This window comes from Centruroides vittatus, unplaced genomic scaffold (genome assembly GCF_030686945.1).
Source record: "Centruroides vittatus isolate TY-2023 unplaced genomic scaffold, ASM3068694v2 contig_817, whole genome shotgun sequence".
Taxonomy (NCBI): domain Eukaryota; kingdom Metazoa; phylum Arthropoda; class Arachnida; order Scorpiones; family Buthidae; genus Centruroides; species Centruroides vittatus.
In genome coordinates this window covers 550,104-572,985 of record NW_027122532.1, presented here as the reverse complement: position 1 = coordinate 572,985, position 22,882 = coordinate 550,104, and the positions used below count along the sequence as shown (strand labels likewise).

Genomic DNA, 22,882 nt, shown 5'->3' with positions numbered 1-22,882 from the left:
TGTGTTCTTATGTATATATATATATATACACTTGTATACTTATAGGAGCGATGTGGAATCTTCAGAGGCTTTATGAAAAAAAAATTAAAATAAACGATAATTATAAATAAAGGGTACAGTTTAAGTCATACTGTACATATCGCTCTCTATCTACCTATCCCTCTCTATACAAACACACACATACACACCTAGATGTGTGTGTCATATATATAAATATATACTGTATTACTAAATATTAAAGATTTAAGATGTCTTCTTTTAAATAAAAATTAATACGGAATGAAAATAAAATTAGATATACATTTTAATAAATTACAGTCTAGTTTTTTAAAAGAGTCCATCATTATAATATAGCTGTATATCTTTCAATTGATTAATTCCGGATTCTACTCGTCTCTCTCTCTCTCTCTCGTTTTCCAAGTTAACTTAAAAAAATAATATTGCTATTTTTTAAATGTAGGGTGGTCCAGAAGTTAGTTAACCGTGTTTGATGTGTTCGGGCATACCTCTTAAAACTGAGGTTAACTAAATCTTTTTTTTTTTTGTTTTTAAACTCTACTTTTACGTTTATAGGTAATGTACTGTACTTATTAAATAAGACAGCAATCTATAATTTACAGTTATTAACTGACTTTTGGGACCATACCGGTGTTTGGCTTGGTGATTGATTCAATTAATAAAGTAGTTTTCGATCGGAATTCGAACATTAATATAATCGATTACGGACTCGAAACGAGAAAAACAAAGTACTGTAACAACAATAAAACGGAAGAAGGCATAAAATTATAACAATGTTAAACATTTTCCTGATTTTATTGTTTTAATAATAATGCCTGTAGTGTTATTAAAATAAAAAAAAATTAAAAAAAAGCAATTAACCACAATGCAAGCCAAACGTGTATTGGTTAACCTAAACCAGTTAGGTAATGGATGTGATAACGGAAACGTCGAAAAGTGATCCTGTCAGAGGCATTTAGAACTATTTAGAGTGTTAGTGTGTATTAATAATATTGGGTTTTATGTTAGAAGAAATTATGTATGCTTTAACAATTAAAAGAAATTATGCTATGCTTTAATCTGATTAGTAAATCGGAATGTATATGACAGCAAACAATTTTCAGGTACTTTCAGGTACTCGGGTATTGTATATCAGCTCAAAGATACATTCAGGTATTCAGGTATATTGGCTCAAAAGTACAGTACTTTGAGCTGATATACCTGAATATCTAATAGTATCTTTGATTTGATATACCTTACCTGAAAGTACCTTTCAGCTGATATGCCTACGAACCGGAAAGATTTATTTAGGCAGAAGAGATTTAAAAGGTATTTAGGCATATCAGCCGAAAGGTACTGTACTTTCGGGATTTTGTATGAAAAAATATCCGTAAAATGTGTATCTATTGCCTTTTTACTGTCATTAGAAATGATGTTGAATATTTTTCTTTACCTCATTTTTAAAATATTCTTAAGAATTTTTTACTTTATTGTTTTCTCATTCGTCTGGTTAATTCAGGTTTCTGCTTTTCAGCATGCGTATTTTGTTTCTATAACTTATCTATAATATAAAAGTAGCAAGTTAATTCACAAATAAATGACTTAGAATATACAAAAACAATGTAAAAATGATCTAGAAGATGTACTCGTAATGCCGTTAAATACAATGCATTTTAACCAGACGAATTGTGGATCAGGGTTTAATTAGGTATAATTAAATAATAATAATAATAATAATAAATATAATACAATAAATAATAAAAACAATTAGATATTATTATAAAATTCGATCAAATTTCATAACAATAAAATAAAATATGATCATTTAAATAGAGAAGTTTGTAATTTTAGTTTAGTGTTTGTTTAAGCCTTTATTGTCTCTTGATAGAAGTTATAATAATTGTAAAATATTATATAAACATTGTATTATAACTCTATTATATAATATTGTATTATATAAGAGTTATAATAGTCTTATAGACTATTATAACTCTTATATAACTATATGTAGGACTTTTATAATTCCTTTATAACTATTATAAGTCCTATATTATAAGTTATAATTTAATATTACACCAAGCTACATTCATGTAAACAAATTAAAATTGTTTTTATGAAATGACGATATTAATTTTATAACAATTACGTGCAAAATAAATTGTAATATAAATAAAACCTTTATGAATAAAAACAGCTACATCCGCTTTTATGTGTTATTTAATAATTGTTTTTTTTCCTTTTTAATATTTAGAATTGAATATCGATTTAATTTTATGCTGTAAATTAATAGTATAAAGGATTTACAGAATTTGCGTCATCATTTTGTACACGAACTTCTCAATTAGTGTGGTATGGTAGGTTTTTTCCCCACACTAAAGTCAATATAGGGTATGCTGCACCAAGTTTTTCATGTGTTATTTAACTGTAAGAAGTATAGATCCAGTATTAGTACTAAATGATGTCACACCAATGATAATACGACAGAAATATTTAAATATCTCTACTAATTTTAGAAACCAATTGAGATATTGACGTCATTAAGTGAAAACAAAATACATATATAAGAATATATTTTGATAATTAAAGAAAGAATACACTCGAATTTATCAGAATCCAATTTCTTTATGTGTATAGAAGGCTCCAACGGGGACACTTCAGTTAATTGCCTAAGTGCTTCCTTATTGAAACGTATCAAATGGGCCTTTGTTATGGCTGTTATCTTTATCTGTTTTAATACAATGTCGTTTAATTTAAACACCAGTTATTTAAACACCATTTATTTTCCATAAAATTGTTTTTAATTTTCAAGGTAGAAGTACGATATCGACCACCCTCGACGTAGCGCAAGAGATTTGCGAGTCGCGTGGCGTGGCATCAATGCCTTGTCTATTTACTAAATCGCATATAAAACATAAATATTTTCACACCAAATAATATTGTAGAACGTATTATCAACGCGTATCGCGTCGCTCGTATCGAATGCGAATTTTCACACTCTCAAAATAGCGATAAAAACAGTCGTGCGACTCCTACGCATCGCCGGCGATCGTCGCCCCCGTCGCGTACAACGTTCGTAGATAATTAATTCGAATTTACGGTTTAATTCCGCTGAAATTCGATGAAATAAACGGATTTTTTTTAACTGGAATTTTAAGTAATGTTTTCTATAAATAATAAATTTTAAGAGTTTTAGCGATTAAAACGCGATCGAAGTCGCTTCCCGTTACCACTTCAAGCTTCCACTTTTTGACACCAGAGCGCGCCGCCATCGACGGTTGGGAGTCGCGAAGCGTTAAAAGAGAGTTTCAATGGGAATTAGCGCTACATCGGAGACAATTTCACTTGTTTATAAAAGTATGTTGACGTTGGCCGCCGGTTGTAATGCCGGCGGAGAAGTTTCGTGTTAGTCGCTGCGACTTTTTGAATTTTTAATGAACGCTTCTCGCATGCCTACGGAATGGGGAATTACATAGGATGTCGTTGCCCTTGCCCTTGCTTGGGCGAGAAAACTAAAGATGCTCACGAGGTAAGTCATTAAAACTTTTCCCCGGATATAACGCTATTAATTCGTTAATTCGTTACTCCCACTCTAGGATTTAAAACATAATTATCTCATTAATTTACAGTGCGGTTACATCCCCGTACGATGCATTATTTCGGGGGCGAAAATGAATTTTATATAGAGATGATATATACAGTGTTAATTTACGTAGGGTTAGTTGTTTCAGAGAACCAGTTTATTATGCGTTGGAATCGATTCTAAAGATAGTTCCTAAAATTAAGTTATGTAATAAACGGGCGCCTCCCGATTTAGTCCTATTTTAAAAGTTGTGAATCATAAAATAAATGTAAATAAATCTCTCAAAGGTGAAAGGAGAACGTGTTTAATTTCCGAATGGCACGAGTGTTTAGCTTATACATGTATGTATGTTAGGTAAAGGTTGGTATACAGTTCGACGTATCTGTATCAAATTGGTATTGGTATTCTGCGACACCTTAGAAAAAATACTACGAAGGTCCCCCAACCACCCCACATAGTATTTTTTACCCACCCCAAGCGTTTTACAGCTTTATTATTGTAAATACTCAGGTTAACAAATGTTAATAAGACTTTCTCCCAACCCAACCCCACCCCACCCCCGAAGCCCGAGTAACACGGAAAACACTGCTAGTTACATATATGTTTTAATAAATTTGACAGCGAGCAACTTAGAAAATTTCAAACATCGAATCAGTTAGTGACAATACGTAACATTCTCTTGTTTTCAATGACAATTGGCCTTTTATAACCTTTAAACACGAAACGTGCTGGCGCCATTTAAGCATTGTTACTGCATAAATTGTCTGATAATATATCTATTATTAGATATGAAAAACGAAAATTGTACTGTCAACAATTGCGTTTAGACGATGAGATTGTAGAGGAAAATAACAAATAATTACAATTATTCCGGTATTTTTATGACCTAACCGTTATTAATCAGTTAAATAATACCGTGGATACATATACTGTACCACGTGTCCCTGCATACTTGCACCTACTTACATACTTACATATGTTTAAGTACGGTATGTTTTACTTGTATAAAACACATACAGACTTTAAATTGCTAATATAAGAAAGTGTATACAGTAAAACCTGTCTAAAACGGAAAAAGTTATCCAGTATCCATGCGATTCCGCTTTACACAGGTTTTACTGTATAATTCTTAAGTATAGTTTCACATATTCAAAGAAGACAAGTCTATCGAAACTCCTAATTAAAAGAAATTAAGAAATATGAAAATATATGTTAAAGTATCACGTAGAGAAGAAATTTATACTCGTTCTACGTGATAAATAACAATATATTAGTGTTTTCTATAATAGAAGTAACTGCGTTTTAGTTTCTTCTATAAAACCAATGAGAAATTACTTCTATAATTTTGTTTTGGTCTCTTTTTTAGAGGAAATTGCTGCTTACAATTGCATGATGAATTAATTTTCTAATACAATAGATGATGCGGCTCTCCAATAGACATTTCAATAGAGGATGCGGCTCTATTTCTGATAGGCAGTGTATGTCTCCTAGCGTGCGGTTACCTCACACGATAAGAGTCATACACCGCCTTAAACGCACTCGTAACGATTACCTGCATACCCACCTACCGCACGTGCGGGTGGGTGGGTATGTAGGTAATCATTACGAAGCGTTACAAGGGGGTGGGAGTGTTTGCAAAAACATTACGTAAACAATCCTCGGGTAACAGAAGTGCTGCATAGTGAGCCGTACCGTTTATGTCACTGCTTTGTATGTTTATACATGTGTTCGGGACACTGGTAAAACACCCGTAGACAGCGAATAAAACGATGTTTTCATTTATTGTATTAGCATATTCAGAATTTCAATTGGACGGGAAAAAGGTAGGTAAAGCCACTTGACATTGTAATTTACATCGAACTAGAAGGAAGTATGCTTAAAAACAAGGCTAGAAAGGCTAGAAATTGTTTAATAAAGAATAATTTTTCATAAAATCGAATTATTAAGGTGAAAAATTAGTCTCGAGTCAAGTTTAGAGAATCGAAGGATGCCACTAAAAATGTCTCGTAAATCGGGATCAAGGTCTCAGTTAATATTTATCCCTCGCATATAAAAACAAACTGTAAAAACCCGTTAAAAACGCTATTTTCGGTTTAAAATAGCTTCGTATTTAATTACCTCTTACAGGAAATATGTGAAGTTAAAATAAACATTTTAAATTTGATATTATATTTGAAGAATGCAAAGAATGTTTCCGTTTTTATGAATTTACACCCAAAAATGTTCGAGTAAATACGTTTATGTAAGAATTACGGCCGAAGATGTTCCTTATATGTAATTTATGCGGTGGGAAGGAAAGTCACTTAACACCCCTGCTACAGATTATAGAATGTACCCAAAGAATGTACATTGAGCACATTATGTAACGTGCATAACTCCGTAACCAGCATTCGTGGCGCTGTCCAAAACGACTTATGGTCCTAAGAAGCTGCAAATCATTATGTTGCTGCTACTACACTTCATAATACGATACAGTCCTGGGCATCCATCGCATCCAGGAACACCCATCAGACTATTAGATTGAGTCCTGATGACCGTTCGTTTTATCAATTGCAGCTGTAAATCGGACCCCACCAATGGCCGAGTGGATAAAAACCACTGCGCGTGGGTTCTCACCTCACCAACGTGGCTATCCACGTGGAGATTTCCGGTTATCTTTACGTTTGTAACACCTAAATAGGTGCAAATTTCCTTTAGAAAGGTCTCCCTCGGCACGTCGCACACGTATTGCCGTATACAAACAGACAAATTTATGAAGAATGGCAATGTTAGGGCTGCAGAAAATATGATAAATTAATTAAATTGCGCATTTAATTGAATTTAACAGAAGCTAATACACCTGCATAAAGGTAATTAAGATTATTATCGCGATTATAAGCGATATTAAAGACAGTGAGGACTAGAGTCCTGGCTCCTACCATATTGTTGCCACGTTATTTTCAACTCTAAATATGGAGTTAATAGATTTGTGCTGAGATTAGACATTAACGCTAGCTGTTCCGTTCGTTGTGGTCTTTCGGGTGGAACTGTACTGTACATCCGGCAATATGGAAAAGATTTTTAAGTGAGATCAGTAACACCTCATTCATCATTTACTGTATTTAATTTAAGTATGGTGCATTATATTAACGTTTCATTTTTACTCCTTTTTTTAACTAAGGACGCCATTGTCTCGAACGTAACCTTATATTTCTGTATTGTTTATACCTTTAATCAATTGATAAAACCGCTTTACTTTCGATACGATGAGGTTAGGTACAGCCAGACATCCCAAACAGTTGTACGCCTTAAATTTTCACATAAAATTCATATACAATTGTAATAATTAGTATATTCTAGATCAATTGTAACACAAGTAGCTACTCAATGAAGTTTGGTGCTACTTTGTGTGTTACAATGATCGTTTGAGCAAAAACGAATAAAGATTATGCTTACAATTGCATGAAATTCTAACATTCGATGGTAAACACGCATTCAATCGTAATTATAATTAATATTGTTTGTTGGCAGCTTCGGCTAACAAGTAACAAGTGTAATCGAAGCGTGAAAACAGCTTGCATTACTTAGTGTTTTTTTCAGCATTAATCATCCCCATTAAAAAAATCAAAATAAACTTGAATAATGGTATTATATTTACATTATTTTTATTTCGTTTCGATCGTTTCTATATAATATATTGATACCCAACAATTGGCGAGTGTATAAAAACTACTGAACATAATTGGTCGTGGGCTCTTATGTTTGTAACACCTAAATAGGGGCTAGTTTCCATAGAGAGTAAGATTGCCAGATAAAATCGTATCGCGCTCTGGTATAAAGGTAAATAAATGCAGCAAAACCTGTCTAAGACGGAAACCTGTCTAAACGGGAGAAAAATCGGCGCCCTGCGATTCCGGTTTACACAAGCTTAACTATATAAAGATGTGAAAATAAATGAACGAATCAATGTATGTAATGTAAGATGTAAATTATAATTCAAGAAATAACAATTAATAGAACAGAACAAATATTTATTATAATGTAAATATTGTACTGAATATTGTATTTTATTATTATTATCAGTAACAATGCATATTTTGAAATGTATCGAGTTTATTATTAATGTTTTTAAATTGTGAGAAAGATTATATCAACAATACAGTGTGTTTGTATTGTTGTTGGAATATAGGACGAATATTGTTACCACATATTTTAATTAATTTTTTCTTTTTGTAATTTATGTTGTATTAACGAATTGTTAATATAGTAGAAGTTAGTTAATTCGGCACCTATGGAAGTACAGTAGAGTGGTGCCGGATTACCGAACGTTATTGTATTTTCTCAATGTTCGTTACGTCAGTTACTTGAGATTCGAACCCGCTGCATACGTTGATGTACACTTTATACCAGCTGTGTATACTTTTTAATCAGTCTGAAGATGGTACAGTACATGATTGTACTACTTTGTTGTAAAACCAGAAGGAAACGTTAACCAACACATTAATGTAGAAATTCGACACTTTTTGTCCATATAATATTTACTTCGCACACGTGTAGCGTGTACATACAGTATTAAAAAGCTACAAGAGCCGAACACTAGCGTGTCAGATTATTATCGTATAACTCCGGATTATCGCGTGCCAGATTAATGAATTTACATGTATAGTAAAACCTGTGTAAACCGGAATGGCACAGTACAGAATATTTTTTTTTTCTGGTTTGAAAGGTTTCCGTTTCGAACAGTGTTTTATTAACGTAGAAAATCGAAGAATTTTTCCCGTTTAGGTAGGTTTCCGTATTAGACAGGCCTCTCCCTATAAGAGAACAGGGGCAACTCTATTATTTATAAGTCCAATAGTGTTATATTTCACGAAATATCTGTCTTGTAAGGGACGTTATAAATGGATCACCCCAACCATATTTTAATATTCAAGTAACGTACAGTACACGTAAATATTATCAAAATTAATTATATTTAACAGTAAATTTATTCTTCATTTTATTAAAATTCCGTCCGAAGCACTTTAGATAGTAATTTTATAAGTAAAGAATGTATTTATCAGTTCATTCTATCGGTCTTTAAATAGTATACTTTTGACTTGGGCTCACTTGTAACTTACTAAGAATATCGGAACTTAATGCTTGCACTTGTCTAAAAATTCAAGAAAAAATTGTTAGACTGATATTAAATTATATTTTATTAATAAACGTAATTTTAAAATATTACAAAATACAAATAGAGTTTTATTTAAGTAACAGTAGTCTGTACTAAATTATTGCTTATTGTACAGCAGAGTCTCTCAAAGAGCGAGATTTATGAGGCTTCCATCAAGAGTATCCAGGACCATCTATCTTTACGAGTCTGGGTATTCATAAAGTTAGATCTGTGTACTCTCGTTTCTGAGAGGCTCTTGTGTACAACAAACAGTAATTTAGTGCAGCCTACTACTATTTATATAAAATTCTATAAAAATATTTGTATTTTGTAATATTTTAAAATAAGGATAAACCAAACTGGATTTTAGGTCACGATTAACGTTTCCTTGTATCGCATCGCTGCACTTTTACAATAGAAACTTGAAAATTCCACCCCCTCTCTCATTTACTCTCTCGTAAATGATGATCTTAAATTTGGAGTAGCTAAAAGGGAGAAAAAAATGATTTTACTTATTATTTTTTTTATTTCTTAAATACTGTGTTATAGAACTGGTTATTTCAAAAGTAAGTTATCAATTAATTACACAATTGTTTACAGTTTTACTTTTCCTGCTGTTATGTATATGTTATGGACTAAGTCATTAATACAGGCATTATGAATAATGTCTATTAATGCCCGAAAACATCCCATATAATGCCCATAATGAGTGGGCATTATGAATAATGCCAAACAAAATCGGGCACTGTAATAAATTTTAAAAGAATGGAAAAAAAAGCCGTGTTTGTTTGCGTGGAGGTGTTTATTTCATTTAATATCTCAGGACGGGGTAAAGATTAAGTAACGAAATTTGGCACTGTAACTCGTATATAAGGGACATTAATGCTATTAAGTTTTGGTGGTTAAAGGTCGAGGGGATGTGGAGATATAGGAGTCACGTATCGTATTTTGAGTGGGGTCGGACTTCTCTGTTTAGATGATAAAAACTTGAAGAAAACCCGTTGGGGTTTTTCAGGTTTGAAGACCGAACCCACGACCAACTCTACCAGTGGTAGAGTTGGTCGTGGGTTCGAGCCTCGAGTGGATTCGAGTCTACTGTGAGCTTGAGAATAAAGGGTTTTCATAGAGAAGTTAATTGCTGTTTGGGTTAATTTGGAATATAAATCTGAAATACTTTTGCCCGCTGTTAAGTCATTCTAAAAGATTTAAGGGGTAAAAATTTTTAATACTTTCCTTTATCCTATTTCCATAGAAAAATGGTAGAAACATTCAACGTTTTCCTATCATTTTTGATATTATAAAATCCTAAATTAATAATAAAATTCATATCATTAAAGCATTAAAGAATAAGTTTGGCGTAAAAAATAAGTACCTTTTATCACTTGTTTGTGAGCTTCATCTGTCAAAATTGGTGACAAAGAAGCACTTTGAATAAACTAGAAATGAATTAATGAAAGAAGACGATAACATAAAATAAATTATATTGAAAATATAAACTCCATATGTGCGATGAAAGAAAGAGAAATGAAGAAGAAAAGATGCCTGACCTAATTCACATCTTGGCCTGTCAAATGTGTTCAACCAAAGAATTACATTAGTGAAGACAAGCTTCCTATTTTCATTTTACTTTTATAATTGTCTGGCTACAGGCTTTTCGGGGTTGGGAGAGGGTCTTAGTGCATGGATTGAACAGGGTATTTACAATAATGCAACTGCAAAACACCTAAATAGGGGTCAATTTCCCGTAGAAGATCCTCCATCCCCCAAATAAAAATTATGAAAACTAAAATTGATTCTCGATTCACGACATTCGCTCCCGAAAGGCGCGGGTTCGATCTCTTCTCGTCTTCGAATTTCGAACACTAAGATTTTGGCCTACATTTTGGTCACTGTTACGAGGTATTAAACGATTTTTAAAAATCGTTATTTCCGGGAACGTAGTATCGAATTTCATACAAGAGAGGGCACGATTAAAACGTAAAATCGGATGAAACGTTATTTAAAACTTCAAAAATCTCTCCATCCTTTCAAAATGGACGAGCAGAAAGATCCTTAACTCGTGTTTATTTTCAGAAACTAAAAGTTTTAAATGCAGTTACGTCGGACACATACCTCACGAGCTTTATTGTTCGTATAGAAACAAAGCGGGCAGACAGATAACGTTATCACTAAATCGTAACTTTGTACATAACCTCGAATTATTCGGGAAGATGCCGACAAAGTGGCAGACGGATATAATATCTCTGGCGTCATTTAGCCACGATCGATAGCCACTGTCTGACGGACAGACACCCCATTTTCGAGATGGTAAGCATCCTTCTTGATAACTCCCATTATATCGCTACGTTCCCTCGAATTAACGCGAGTTACGCTTCTCGGCATAACACCGGATAAGGTTTCGTAACCCGGATGACATCACCGCCCGTAACTCCCACAATCTTCGGCGGTTTCCGGTGTTAACCACGCTGGCCACACAAGCAGAACCCGTCTAAACGTCATTAATTGCGTTCCGGAGCCATTTAAATCCCTCTCGTGTGCGAGTTTTTAGTGTTAAGGTCAATTGTCGTCGATCGAAAGTGGGTTAACAGGTGTGTTTTTATTTTTTAAAAATATTAATACTTTGTAACACAATTAACCCATTTGGCATTGTTTCCGGTTTTAGTTCCTTTTTTTCCGATTTTATGCCGATTCGGATGTTAATTAATCGTGCATCTATCCTTAAAAATGATCAACCAGAGCGCGAATGTAAGTGAGATTAACACAGAAAGTTGTTCCTAATTTTTAGTATAAGTCAAACGGGTTCAATGTCCTGCTTTAAAGGGGCGCTAAACTCTTTTACTTTCCCGGTTTTTACGTATAATATAGGGAAAGTGGTTCAAAAATTCATCGAGATTTTTACATTTTTGGACTCGGGACTTTCAAGTGTCGACAAATTCAAAAAAGTTGGGGTTATCCTGTATGTATATACCCACTTTCGAGCTTAATAACCCCTGTGCCTTTCGTTGAAAATTTCTGAAATTTTACAGGTAGGTTTGTGTATTGCAGGATAATGTTTCTAGAAATTTTCAGAAAAATTTGGCCATTGGTTCGGGAGATATGGCCCCACCCCCTTAATAACTCCCGAACTAATCTGAAGACTTATGAAGTCTTCAGATCATTACTGACATATTTTCTTAAAATTATCAATTTTACAACATAAATTGTGTAAAATTTACATATAAAAATTGTTGTATTCTCTCTTTATCAAATATTTTTAGCCAAAAGATATGGCAGGGTCGTCTGACTTAGAGGGGAACGAAGGTACAACTAACGAGACACCGATTGATATACCCATACCTCCCCTCTTCCCTATAGAAAACGAAGATCAGATACCTCCTCATCACGGACCGATCAAGCAGCTCTATGCTAATGGTTACAACCTGTCTATAGAGACCGACGGAACAGTTAGAGGGACTGAAGAACATTACAGCAAGTGGGGTAAGTTTTACACGTGTTTTTTGTATAATTTAGACTGTTCTATTTAAAGATACAACAAACATTGATGATGAACAGGAAGCAATAAAAGTTTTACAAGATTCTTTTCATCTGTTATTTATAAACTGGAATTTGCAAAAGTCTAATTTAAAGCTATAAAATCTGTGTAAACCGAATATCTTTTTCGATTTGGCAGGTTTCAACCTTAAGCTTTTTGCTATTTTATAATAATTTTAGAAATATAAAAAGCTTTTTTTTTTTTTAAAATGATCATAACAGATGGCGCCAACAAATGTCGCCGGGAAAGTTAAGCAACTCGTTGCTGGATTTTTTAAAATAGCATTTGCTATATTTCCCATACAGCAAAGTCTTACAGCCATTGTGTTTTTTGTCTCCTCCTTTAAAAAGACCGAGATAACCAGTTTAAGTTTTAACCAGTCCGTCTTAAAGAGGTTTTTCCATCAATTATCTCCATCGCCTACGTTATCTTTCGTATCAATCGAAATCAATTCACCCCATATAAATAATTCAGATACACTACTTGTACTTGGAATTGCCTACGTGTACAGTGTGATGTGGGCATTAATACAATCAAGAATTTCGAGAAATATCATTTTTAATTGACCTTAATTGGACCACTTACGGAATTCAGAACTCTAAACGAGTTGGCGTGCTTCGTTTTAACTACACGCCTATTCGGAATTAATTAGAACAACACATAAATCTATTTTCTCCTTCTCGTTTTATAGAATTAGTAAATTCTACAAGGTCGTTAAATAGAGGGAAATCGTAACCATATCAAGTAAGAGTTGTATGGCATTAAACTATTATTTCCGCTTACAAGTACAGTAAATCCTGTTTAAGGTGGACATCTCTCTATCGCGGACGACCTTATAAAGCGGGCGTTTAAAATTAAAATTTGTAGGTAACTACAAAAGATGGTTACGTGTTTAAAATATGCATTAAAATAACCGAGTGAGTGGTAATAAAAAGGTTTAATTCATTTGAAATTACAGTAAAACCTCTGTAAGGTGGACACTGGCGGTTCAACATAACGTGTCCACTTTAGAGAGGTGTTACAGATAGAGAGGAGGAGGAAATTTCAAATTACAAACTTTTTAAAATCGTTTTAAAATTGCTTCATGCGCGTTTGTTCGTAAAAAAACAAAATCCATGAACGAGTTGCGTAACTTTCCCGGTAAAAACATTTAAAATTGCGTGTGGTGCCATCTGTCGCGAGATTTTATTTAAAAGCTTTTTATATTTTTAATTATTATAAAATGGCTTAATTTTGAGAGTAGAGATGAGCTTTATAGGAAACTGCAAATGCTAATAACGAATAAAATCATTAAGTCCGACCCGACCCCCACTTCAGATATGACGCGAGACACCCTCTATCTCCTCACCCCTCGATATTTAACCACTAAAATTTAATAGCACCAATTCCTCTAATGCGCAAACCTCCCTGCAAAATTTCAGAAATTTTCGACAAAGACACAGGGAGTTGTTAAGTTTAAAGTGTGCATTTACAGTACATATACTGTATATATATACACACACACATACAGTATACGGGTGACACAAAAATCATTTAGGCTAACTGTTGTAAAGCGTACTTTCTGATTTGAATAAGTCGACAAGTATAGTTAACTGACTTTAGGGTCACTCATATAGTTATATACCAGGTGCGGCCAAACTTTTATCCCTTAGGGGCTACTTTTTCGGTAAAATATAGTCTGCGGGCTACTATGAATATGGGCAAACAATTTTAGGATTTTTCATAGATATTTTAATAAATAATTAATAATGATAAATAAATAATGATAAGTTTTTATTCTTTCCGGCCTGCAGTTGGTTTATTTATTCTAAAATAATAGCGTTAAATATTAATAACATTTAAAACAATAATTACTAAATTAACATACCTGCTTCTGTTCGCTATATGAATAAATAAAAAAAAACTAAAATTGAAAGTAAATTCAAGTGCACAAACAAGAAGTAACAGTTAAATAATAGAGAGAAGGCGAACCAAGAAGGCATTGCCTTGTGAGAAAGAAGGAGGGGGGGTAGGGAGGGGTGGGAGGGGAGGAAAGGAGAGGAAAGAGAGATCACATGAGCGCTTGCCGAGTACCATTTATTTAAAAACAGAATAACTAAAAGTTACAATAAAAATATCGCGAGATGAGAAATTAATATTTACAGCGCGGTTAGAATTTACAGAGCAACATCACATATCAGATACAGAACCACCTCCGGTGGAGAACCGGGGGGTTTATATACAAGTAAGTACAGATGTAAAGATGGTGCTTACATAATACTCCGGGGAAAACTGGATGTTTTCTTGAGGCCTGAGTTAGGTGGACGAGTGGCTGGAAGGGTAGCGTAGTTCGATAGGCTGAGTGAGGAGACAAAAGTCTTAAATGCATTAAACAGTTTGTCACTTGAGAGAAAGTCACTAAGGCGACACGGCCAGTGAAGTCCTTCAGCGGTTGCGACGCGTCTCAAAGGAGTCCGGATGTTGATGAACTTGGCACAACTGAAGATGATGTGCTGAGGGTCTTCCTCTTCAGGGACACCGCAGTCGCACAATGCAGTGCCCCTGTTGAGGAAGCGGTGCAAATAGGCTTTGAAATTCCCATGGGCAGTTAGGATTTGTGTTAGTGAATGAGTAGGCTTAAAGAAGTGGTTCTTTAGCCTTTGCTTTATATTAGGTATAAAAGCATAAGTATAACGCCCAGTAGTGCTATTAGTCCATTCTTCTTGCCATTTTTTTAGAGTAAAGTTCCGTAGTTGTTCATTAATTGTAGACACAGGTAAGGCTTGGTATGAACAGGTATCAGAAATGGCAGATGCCTTTTTTGCCAGAGCATCTGCCCGGTCATTCCCTGGAACCCCTGAGTGTCCTCTTACCCAATAAAAGTTGATGTTAATGGAATTTTTTAAATCGATTAGAATACGTAGACTGTCTTGAACTATTGGAAGGTTGAAGTTGGTCTTTTTAATTTGTTGTAAAGCGACTCTGCTGTCGCTAATAATGTTAATACATTTATTTTGGAGAGATGAGAGATTATTTTTGACGTAGAGTAGGGTACGTAGAATGGCTAAAGACTCTGCCTGATTATTACTGCAATGTTTACTAAGACGAAGGGCCGCCTGCCAAAAGTGTCTGTGAGAGGGTCTTCCAAGTAGACAGCAGCTCTAACGTTGGCTTCTGTTTTCGAACCATCTGTATAAAAGTTGAGACCAAACGGGGGAGAATCGAAAGTAGATTGAATCGTGATGTTTGGGATATCAGCTGGGTAGATGAAAACTGGGGTGGTGGTAAGATCAACGCCGTTTTTGATGATTTCACTGCTGAGATGGTGAATTTCGTCAGGAAGCTTTAGTGTGCTGATGACTTTTTGCAGATGTGTAGTAGTGGTGTCCTGTAGATGGGTCCTTAGAAGTAGATTCTTGATGTAGCGTTGTAGAATAAGAAGATGGATTGGAGTGATACCAGCTATTACAAGGAGGGCATTCGTTGGAGAGGTTCTGTATGCTTTTGTTATGGCAATGGCGGCTTGTCTTTGTGCCGAAAGAAGTTTGCGGCTGATGTGAGTTTTTAAGACGGAGTAGCCCCAAGCCTCACACCCGTAGGCGAGGATAGGCTCGATGGCCCCCCTGTAGATGAGATGAGAAGTCTTATGGTCAAGTCCCCATAGGTTACGTGCAATGCCTCTCAGGGCATGGGCTGTTGTTATGGCCTTATCATATGCGTAGGAGATATGGTCCTTCCAGGTCAATTTGGCGTCAAATATTACCCCTAGATATTTTATGGAACCTACACCTGAGATTCTATGATCATTTATCATGATGACTGGTTTCTTTTGTAGGGGGTTGGCCCTGGGGAAAGAGATAAAATTACATTTTTTGTAATTGATGCAGAGTTTATTGTTTTCGCTCCAAATATAGATGTCTCTTAAAATTCTGTTAGTATGGGTCTGTAAGAATTCCTGGTTCTTGTGGGAGAGCAAAACGACCGTGTCGTCCGCATAGCCCTGGACGTAGGGGTTCCCTTCGTACGATGTTTTATCTGTGAGGTGGAGGAGACTGTTATATAATATATTCCAGAGCAGGGGGCCAGATTTGGACCCCTGCGGGCAGCCCCTGACAATATTGGTACTGTAGATGGTATTACCTGACTCGATTATTGACGCTCTCCTGTTCGAGAGGTAGCTTCTAAGAAGTCCGTGAATGTTGTCCGGACAGTTAACATTCATTTGCATTGTTCATCAGGATAAATACAAACAGTATGGGTACGTTGCACAGACAGTCCATTATTATAAGAATAAATTATCGAATTAAGATTTTTAAACATTAAGTGAAAGCAAATTGTTCAACTTTAGCTTCGCGGGCTACTTTCAAAACCTTTGCGGTCGACCGGTCGACCACGGTCTACGTGTTGGCCATCCCTGCTCTATACCATCTAGAATCGTTACTTATACAATTTTTTAATCCAGTCGGCAGTGGTCGACTGGATTAAACACTGGGTTCGGTCATGGGTTTGCGCCAGTTTTCCATAAAAATTTTTCCCCAGGACATCCTCCTTGAATTAACACCTAAATAAGGACCATTTATGCAATTTATACTGTTAACTGACTTGTAGTCCACCCTGTGTGTTTATAATTATATATAAATAAAATAATCGCCCATTGTTATAATTATCTCTTACGTCATCATTAAAATAAACTCGATATTTATCGGGGAGGAAAATTCAATCAGTGTCCGGGCGCATTATTTTATATCGAAATTTCCTCTTCTAGTTAGCGCCGTGACGTAAAAAAAAAAAAAAAAAAAAAAAAGGCTTCCAAATTTTCGATGACGACGTCAATAAAAATAGCGACGTTAGAAGGAGATTCGGTAATTGATAAATGAATGATGTGTCTTCGTCACACGCCCACTCGCTCCCGTTTAACTGATGACAATCGAGAAGACGGTTCAAACCGGGGTCAAAGTGTCTCACCCGGACGTGTGACGTCACTAACAGATGTACACGGCGCGAGAGTTTCTATAAATAATAAAGGTGACAAAATGGAGCAAGTGGCCTTGTGCCAAAAATATGTTTTATGCCACTCGTTTTCCTGCCATCCTTCTTCACACTAGTGTACTGTACATACCTAGAACAAACACAAAGTAAAGGCGGTTAACTGACTTTTAGGCCACCCTGTATTTAAAATAACTTCGGAGAATGGAAGATGCCATACTTTGATCCAAGTTAAAGCGAACTTTGGTTAGTAATTACTCAGGAAATCGAGCACAATACGTACTTTAAACGGAAAACACTTCGTGTGACGTCATATGATTGACAATAAGAACATTTATTTAACATTAAATAAAACAAATGTAAAAAGAAATGTTTACGTAAGCGGTGTGTGACGTTTTACGGTTTGATTTGTTAAGAATTAATTATTTTATTCTAAAAATAAATACTTTCGCTGGTTTTTATTTAAGAGTGTTTTTTTTTTTTTTAAATTTTGACAGCTATTTTGGAAATCAGTTCACCAGGACCCGCCGAAGTCCGGATCAAAGGTGTTGAATCGCAGCTTTATTTAGCAATGGACGAAAATGGCGAACTTTACGGAAGTGTAAGGATTTATTTATTTACTTTTTTAAGGAAAACAATTTGGAAAATAAACTTAAAATCATGAAATGACGCTATGTACAGTACAGTACAACTGACGTTAAGTCTAATCGATGAATTGTGAATCTATATTAAGCCTATACATTGTATAGAGTAACCTATACATTGTCTTAAATTGGTAAATGTAAATTATATTTTTATCGCATTTAGCACGGGAAATTTTTAAGTTTTATGCTATGATTTTATTGGTGATCTTACAACAGACGTTAATCATCTCCTATTGAAAGTCTTCCGCTTTGTTTTCAACTAAGTTAGTATTCATTTCCAGCATTAAAGAGTTTCTTCTTCCAGCACTAGAGATTTTTCTAATTTATTCTTCTATAACTTTCTGCACTAGAGAGCTTCTCCTCCCCTTCTACTTCCGGAACTCTAGAGAGCTTCTCCTACTCTACTTCCGGAACTAGAAAGTTCTTCCTCCCACAGCAAGATACGTTTGGAAAAATATTTGATACTGTGTGAACACATACTATTCTCATAGTAGTTAATTATATAAAAGATAATATCTTGGTTTTGTGCCGCCTTCTTCAAAATTAACACTTCTGTCAATTGAATTTCTTTTTATTGTTTTAATTGTTTTATTGTAAAATTCCACAATTATTCTTACAGAAAATAAATTTATTTTCAGGCCGACGGTCAGTCGGACGACACGATATTTCTCGAGCAATATTACGACCGCTATTTATATTATCTTTCGAAGAAGTACGCAGACAGAAACTGGTATGTGGGAATCAAGAAATCCGGACGGCCCAAAAATGGCAAAAAGACAGCAAAGGGACAGAATGCCACAAAGTTTCTTCCTCGACAGGCAAAACCACCTTCATAATCAAAGTATCTTCCAACTCTTAAACCTCGTTGTTTCGTTTGGTCCAGCATATTTTTATGTATAAAACATGCCACAATACCCTCTATCTCTGTGTAGTGTTTGGCCAAAACGTCGCTTCCCAAATGAGGAAAGAGGATGTACTGCAAATTACACTGTAAATGATATTTAAGACTAGTGTATGGAGTGTTGTACAGTACACCACAACACTCCTGTTCGAAGTATTGCCAGCTCACTTGCACACAATGCAAGAGTGCATGTGGAACAGTACCAAGCCATTGCAGCTAAAGAATAAGAACAATGATTACCACCATTTGGCACGCGACTTTTTGGCCACACTAGAAAAATCACCATCGTTTACGCAATTCTAAATAAAAATATACCAGTAAATGAGCTTTTTTGCCGGAAGAAATAGTAAAATTACCAAATTAGGGCCACGTAACTCTTTTTTTTTGTTTTTTTTGAAATTTTAATGGCATTTAAAGATTTATTTATACAAGGTTATTGTTAGTGATGTTATCTTTTGTACATATATATATATTTTTTCTAAATCGTCTATAACAACAATTATTATGTATGCAGTCGTATGTATATGACTTATACTCCGCTGAAATGAAAATTTCTAATTATTGTCGTGTACCGTGAAATAATAATGCATTTATTTATGTACAAAATACAATGTATGAAAGCATAACGGCAGCCAGATGTTTAGAATGGATAAATAAATTTTAAATATAATAAATACATTCGCCCTTTTTGTGAAATAATTTCGCATTCGTTTCACTTTCGTATTTAAATTTATTAACACGACACGGACCAAAAGTCAGTTAACTATGTGTAAAGATTAAATTCTGGATTTTTGTGGAAAATAAGGTGTTACATATGTTTATTTACATTAATAAGTACCAGACTAAAAAAAATCGGCATGGCCATCCCATTGGACGAAGGTCAAACCAATATACATTCACTTTACGGAAATACAGGATGGGAAAAAAGTCTATAAAAACTTTAAAGATTCATTAAAAAAACAAAAAAACTGGAAGATTTATTTATTATACAAGTAACAGCAAATGTCTAGCGATAACAAAAGAATCCATAAAAAAAAATTATGGAAATGAAATGCGGTTTTCGTGGTAAGTATTGTCAGCACGGCAGATTTTCGTCGACCGGAAGATTAGCTCAAAAAATCACCGATAGGTGGCATTGACATGCAAACGACAATCAAAATTTATTTTGTTTGCGCATCTGTTCGTGTCAACGCCACCTGTCGGTGATTTTTGGTACTGTTGGAAATAATTGTTTCTGGATTATTCGTTTGTTTAAAACAATCGAGTAATCCAGAGTAATCGCTTCCAATGATGGCACGCCACTGGTATACGCTCTTTCTGCAACCTGTACAGTACATGCATTATTCTATTTGAACTACTGTGATGTTCGCACTCATCTTAACCATCTTTCCTATCACACTTTCACCCCCACCGTATCCATTCCCCTTCTTACTCTCTTTTTTCACCCCAGGCGATACCTCTGAGTAGTCCTGGTCTTCGCCTCTTTATAATATATAAAATACTGTGGGTGATCGGTTAACGAACATAATCCGCTCCAAGACTTTGTTCACTATCCGAATTGTTCGTTAACCGATTATCGATTTACCGTAGGTTTGTATGGCAATTTGATTAATTCGTTCGAGACCCCAAAAAATAAAAAAATACACACTTTCTTACTACGTTTATTTATATGTAATAGTAATGATACATATATACACAGTGTTGCATTTTTATTAGTCATGTTTTTCCGTTTATGGGAGATAAGGAATCTGTCTAATGTCGATTGCTTTTCTCTCTTCCTCAGGATTTTTCAGAAGTAATTAATAGCATTGTAACTGTAGAGATCCCCGAGCCTATTAAACCTCAACCTGGTTTGGATGCCATTCTAAGACCGTTGTTCTGACATCCTCCCACTTCTTCAAAACATCTTTAATAGCAGATATCGGCATTAATCCTTTTTCATAAGAATACATATCTTGCCAAGTTTCTTGGTGTTCTTCTGTCGTCAGATCAGTTTCAGTTTCCATTATGAGTCTTCAATGTTCTTTATTTCTCAGATGTGATTTCCGTTACTCCTTTAGTTGCTTGAATCTACGTGATAATACAGTATCTTTCTTACTACCTATGCTATTATACTCTCACCTTTCGAAAATAAAAACCGACGCAAAACTTAATGAGGGCCCGCCCGACAGTTTCGCGAATACTATAAAAGAATTGTTCCTGTCAGAAAAATAAAAGGCTGGAATTTATAAGGGAAAATTTCAAAATTCGTAGGAATACAATTCGATCAGTATATACCGGGTTGAGCATCGATGTCGACGTCTCCCGCGCTCCGAAAAGTTTCGAATTGTTGCACGAAGACAAGAGAAGACCAATCGGTATTCATTATTTTACGTCGCTCCGTGTGTTTGTTGTCCGTTGTCCGAACATAAAAATCTTTGGCGAAAGTGTTCGTCACATGTAGACCATCGGTTCCTTTGACTTTTTACTCTCGTGGGCATGATCTACAGCTCCAATGAAGTCCCAAATCGAACGTGTTCAACATAATAGGAATAGTCTATTAAAAAAACAATACTGCAAAATTTAGTTACCTGCTTATGCTTTTGTAACCAAATATTCTATAAATCCATGCTTGTTGGTTTGTCCTTTATACAAATCTTTATTTTTACACCGATATGGACCAAAGTTTGTAGGAGTATTAATTAGATCCTAGAATTGACATTCAGCTATATACTGCCCAATAAATCTAGTAGCGTTTACAAAAAAAAAAAAAAAAAAACACTTTCACACTGAGGGCAGACACGCATTCAATATAAAACATAACCCGCGTCTTTATCACTTCTTGATCCCGAACCAATTTGCATATTCAATTGTAATGGCAAGAAGCATTAAATGGTAGACAGAGTCACCAATATATGAACAGTAAAACTTGTGTAAACCAAACTTGCATGCTATCGAATATTTTTTCCGGTTCGACAGGATTTTTTTAAACAAAATCGCTGCATTCCGAAGAATTCTTCCCATTTTGAACAGATTTTACTGAATTTTAGTTTTATTCTCCAGTATTCCCAATAGAGATAAGTTTTATATTTTAGTGTGAGAGTTCAATGTGAAATCCACATGTTGCTGGAGTTTATATAAAATTGAAATAAAGATGCTTTAAAATCCAAATTGGTTCGGGAGTCATTGTCTTGCTGATAGAAACCAGAGCCCCCAGGTAACACGGTCAAAGGTCAAATTGGTAAATATCTACTTGCATTCAGCGTGCCCTCCAGAGGTATCAGCATACCATGACATTTCCCAGACATGGTTGTACTCATGGTGTCTGTTCTTAAAGGTTTCACCCCGAATATGTAACTATCCTTCCACTTGGTGGAGCAAAAGCCAGAGTCCAGCTTTGGAGATACTTGGTGATGACAGCATCTGCTCCACAATAGGGACCTTTCTGATGGCTGCACTTTTTATTTGGATAGTCAACTGATCAACAGTAGCACACCAATCACTTCTAACCAACAATCCCAAAATTGGCATAGGTAGTCAAAAGTGTTCCATTCATCCAGTTTCGTGCACACCTTAACCGCTACAGCGTACGAACAGTTAGAAATGCTGGTACTCCTTGACCCGATAGCCAATAATCATGTTTTTTTTCCAGGTCTGGCCCTTAATATCTTATTTCCATAGATGCCAAACACTTTTCCTTAGATGTTGCATCAATAAAGAACAAGCATTTAGCAAGGGAAGATTGGTACAGACGGATATTTCAAAATGAAGACCCTAACCGAAAAGTAAGCAGAGTTTAACGTAGAAACCTAAACTGCTTTAATTGATTTTGAATTTAATCCAGTTAATGGAATTAATTTTAACATTTTACAAAAGGATGGCATTACATCTTCAACCCATCTGCAACATTCAATCTCACAAGTCAAATATGATATTCCTCTTGCAGAGTGGAAGACAATAAATATAGTTGTAAGGCAAGGATGCTCACCATCTCCACTTTTGTTCCTTATTATTTATATGAACACCATAATTAAAAGTTGGAAACAATAAAAACATGGTTTGCTCATGATAAACTGTGCTAATTGTGGCATTCTGTTCCCCTTCCAACTAGGACTTGTGACAACTTAGCATAAATTCTGATAAAACCAAA

At 34.9% G+C, this 22,882-nt stretch overlaps 1 protein-coding gene across 2 annotated transcripts; it reads left to right on the top strand.

The window, feature by feature from the left end:
• The first annotated feature begins 3,292 nt into the window (after window positions 1-3,292).
• LOC136982227 (fibroblast growth factor 1-like) lies at window positions 3,293-19,429 on the top strand. 2 transcript variants are annotated; one of them, XM_067278675.1, is made up of 4 exons: window positions 3,293-3,523; window positions 11,969-12,188; window positions 17,706-17,809; window positions 18,491-19,429. In XM_067278675.1, exons 1-4 carry the CDS (start codon window positions 3,455-3,457, stop codon window positions 18,686-18,688), a joined length of 591 nt encoding a protein of 196 aa, XP_067134776.1. In that variant the 5' UTR covers window positions 3,293-3,454; the 3' UTR covers window positions 18,689-19,429. The 2 variants fall into 2 exon arrangements, with proteins under 2 accessions (XP_067134776.1, XP_067134777.1); XM_067278676.1 differs by lacking the exon at window positions 3,293-3,523 and adding an exon at window positions 11,150-11,299.
• Window positions 19,430-22,882: the final 3,453 nt, after the last annotated feature.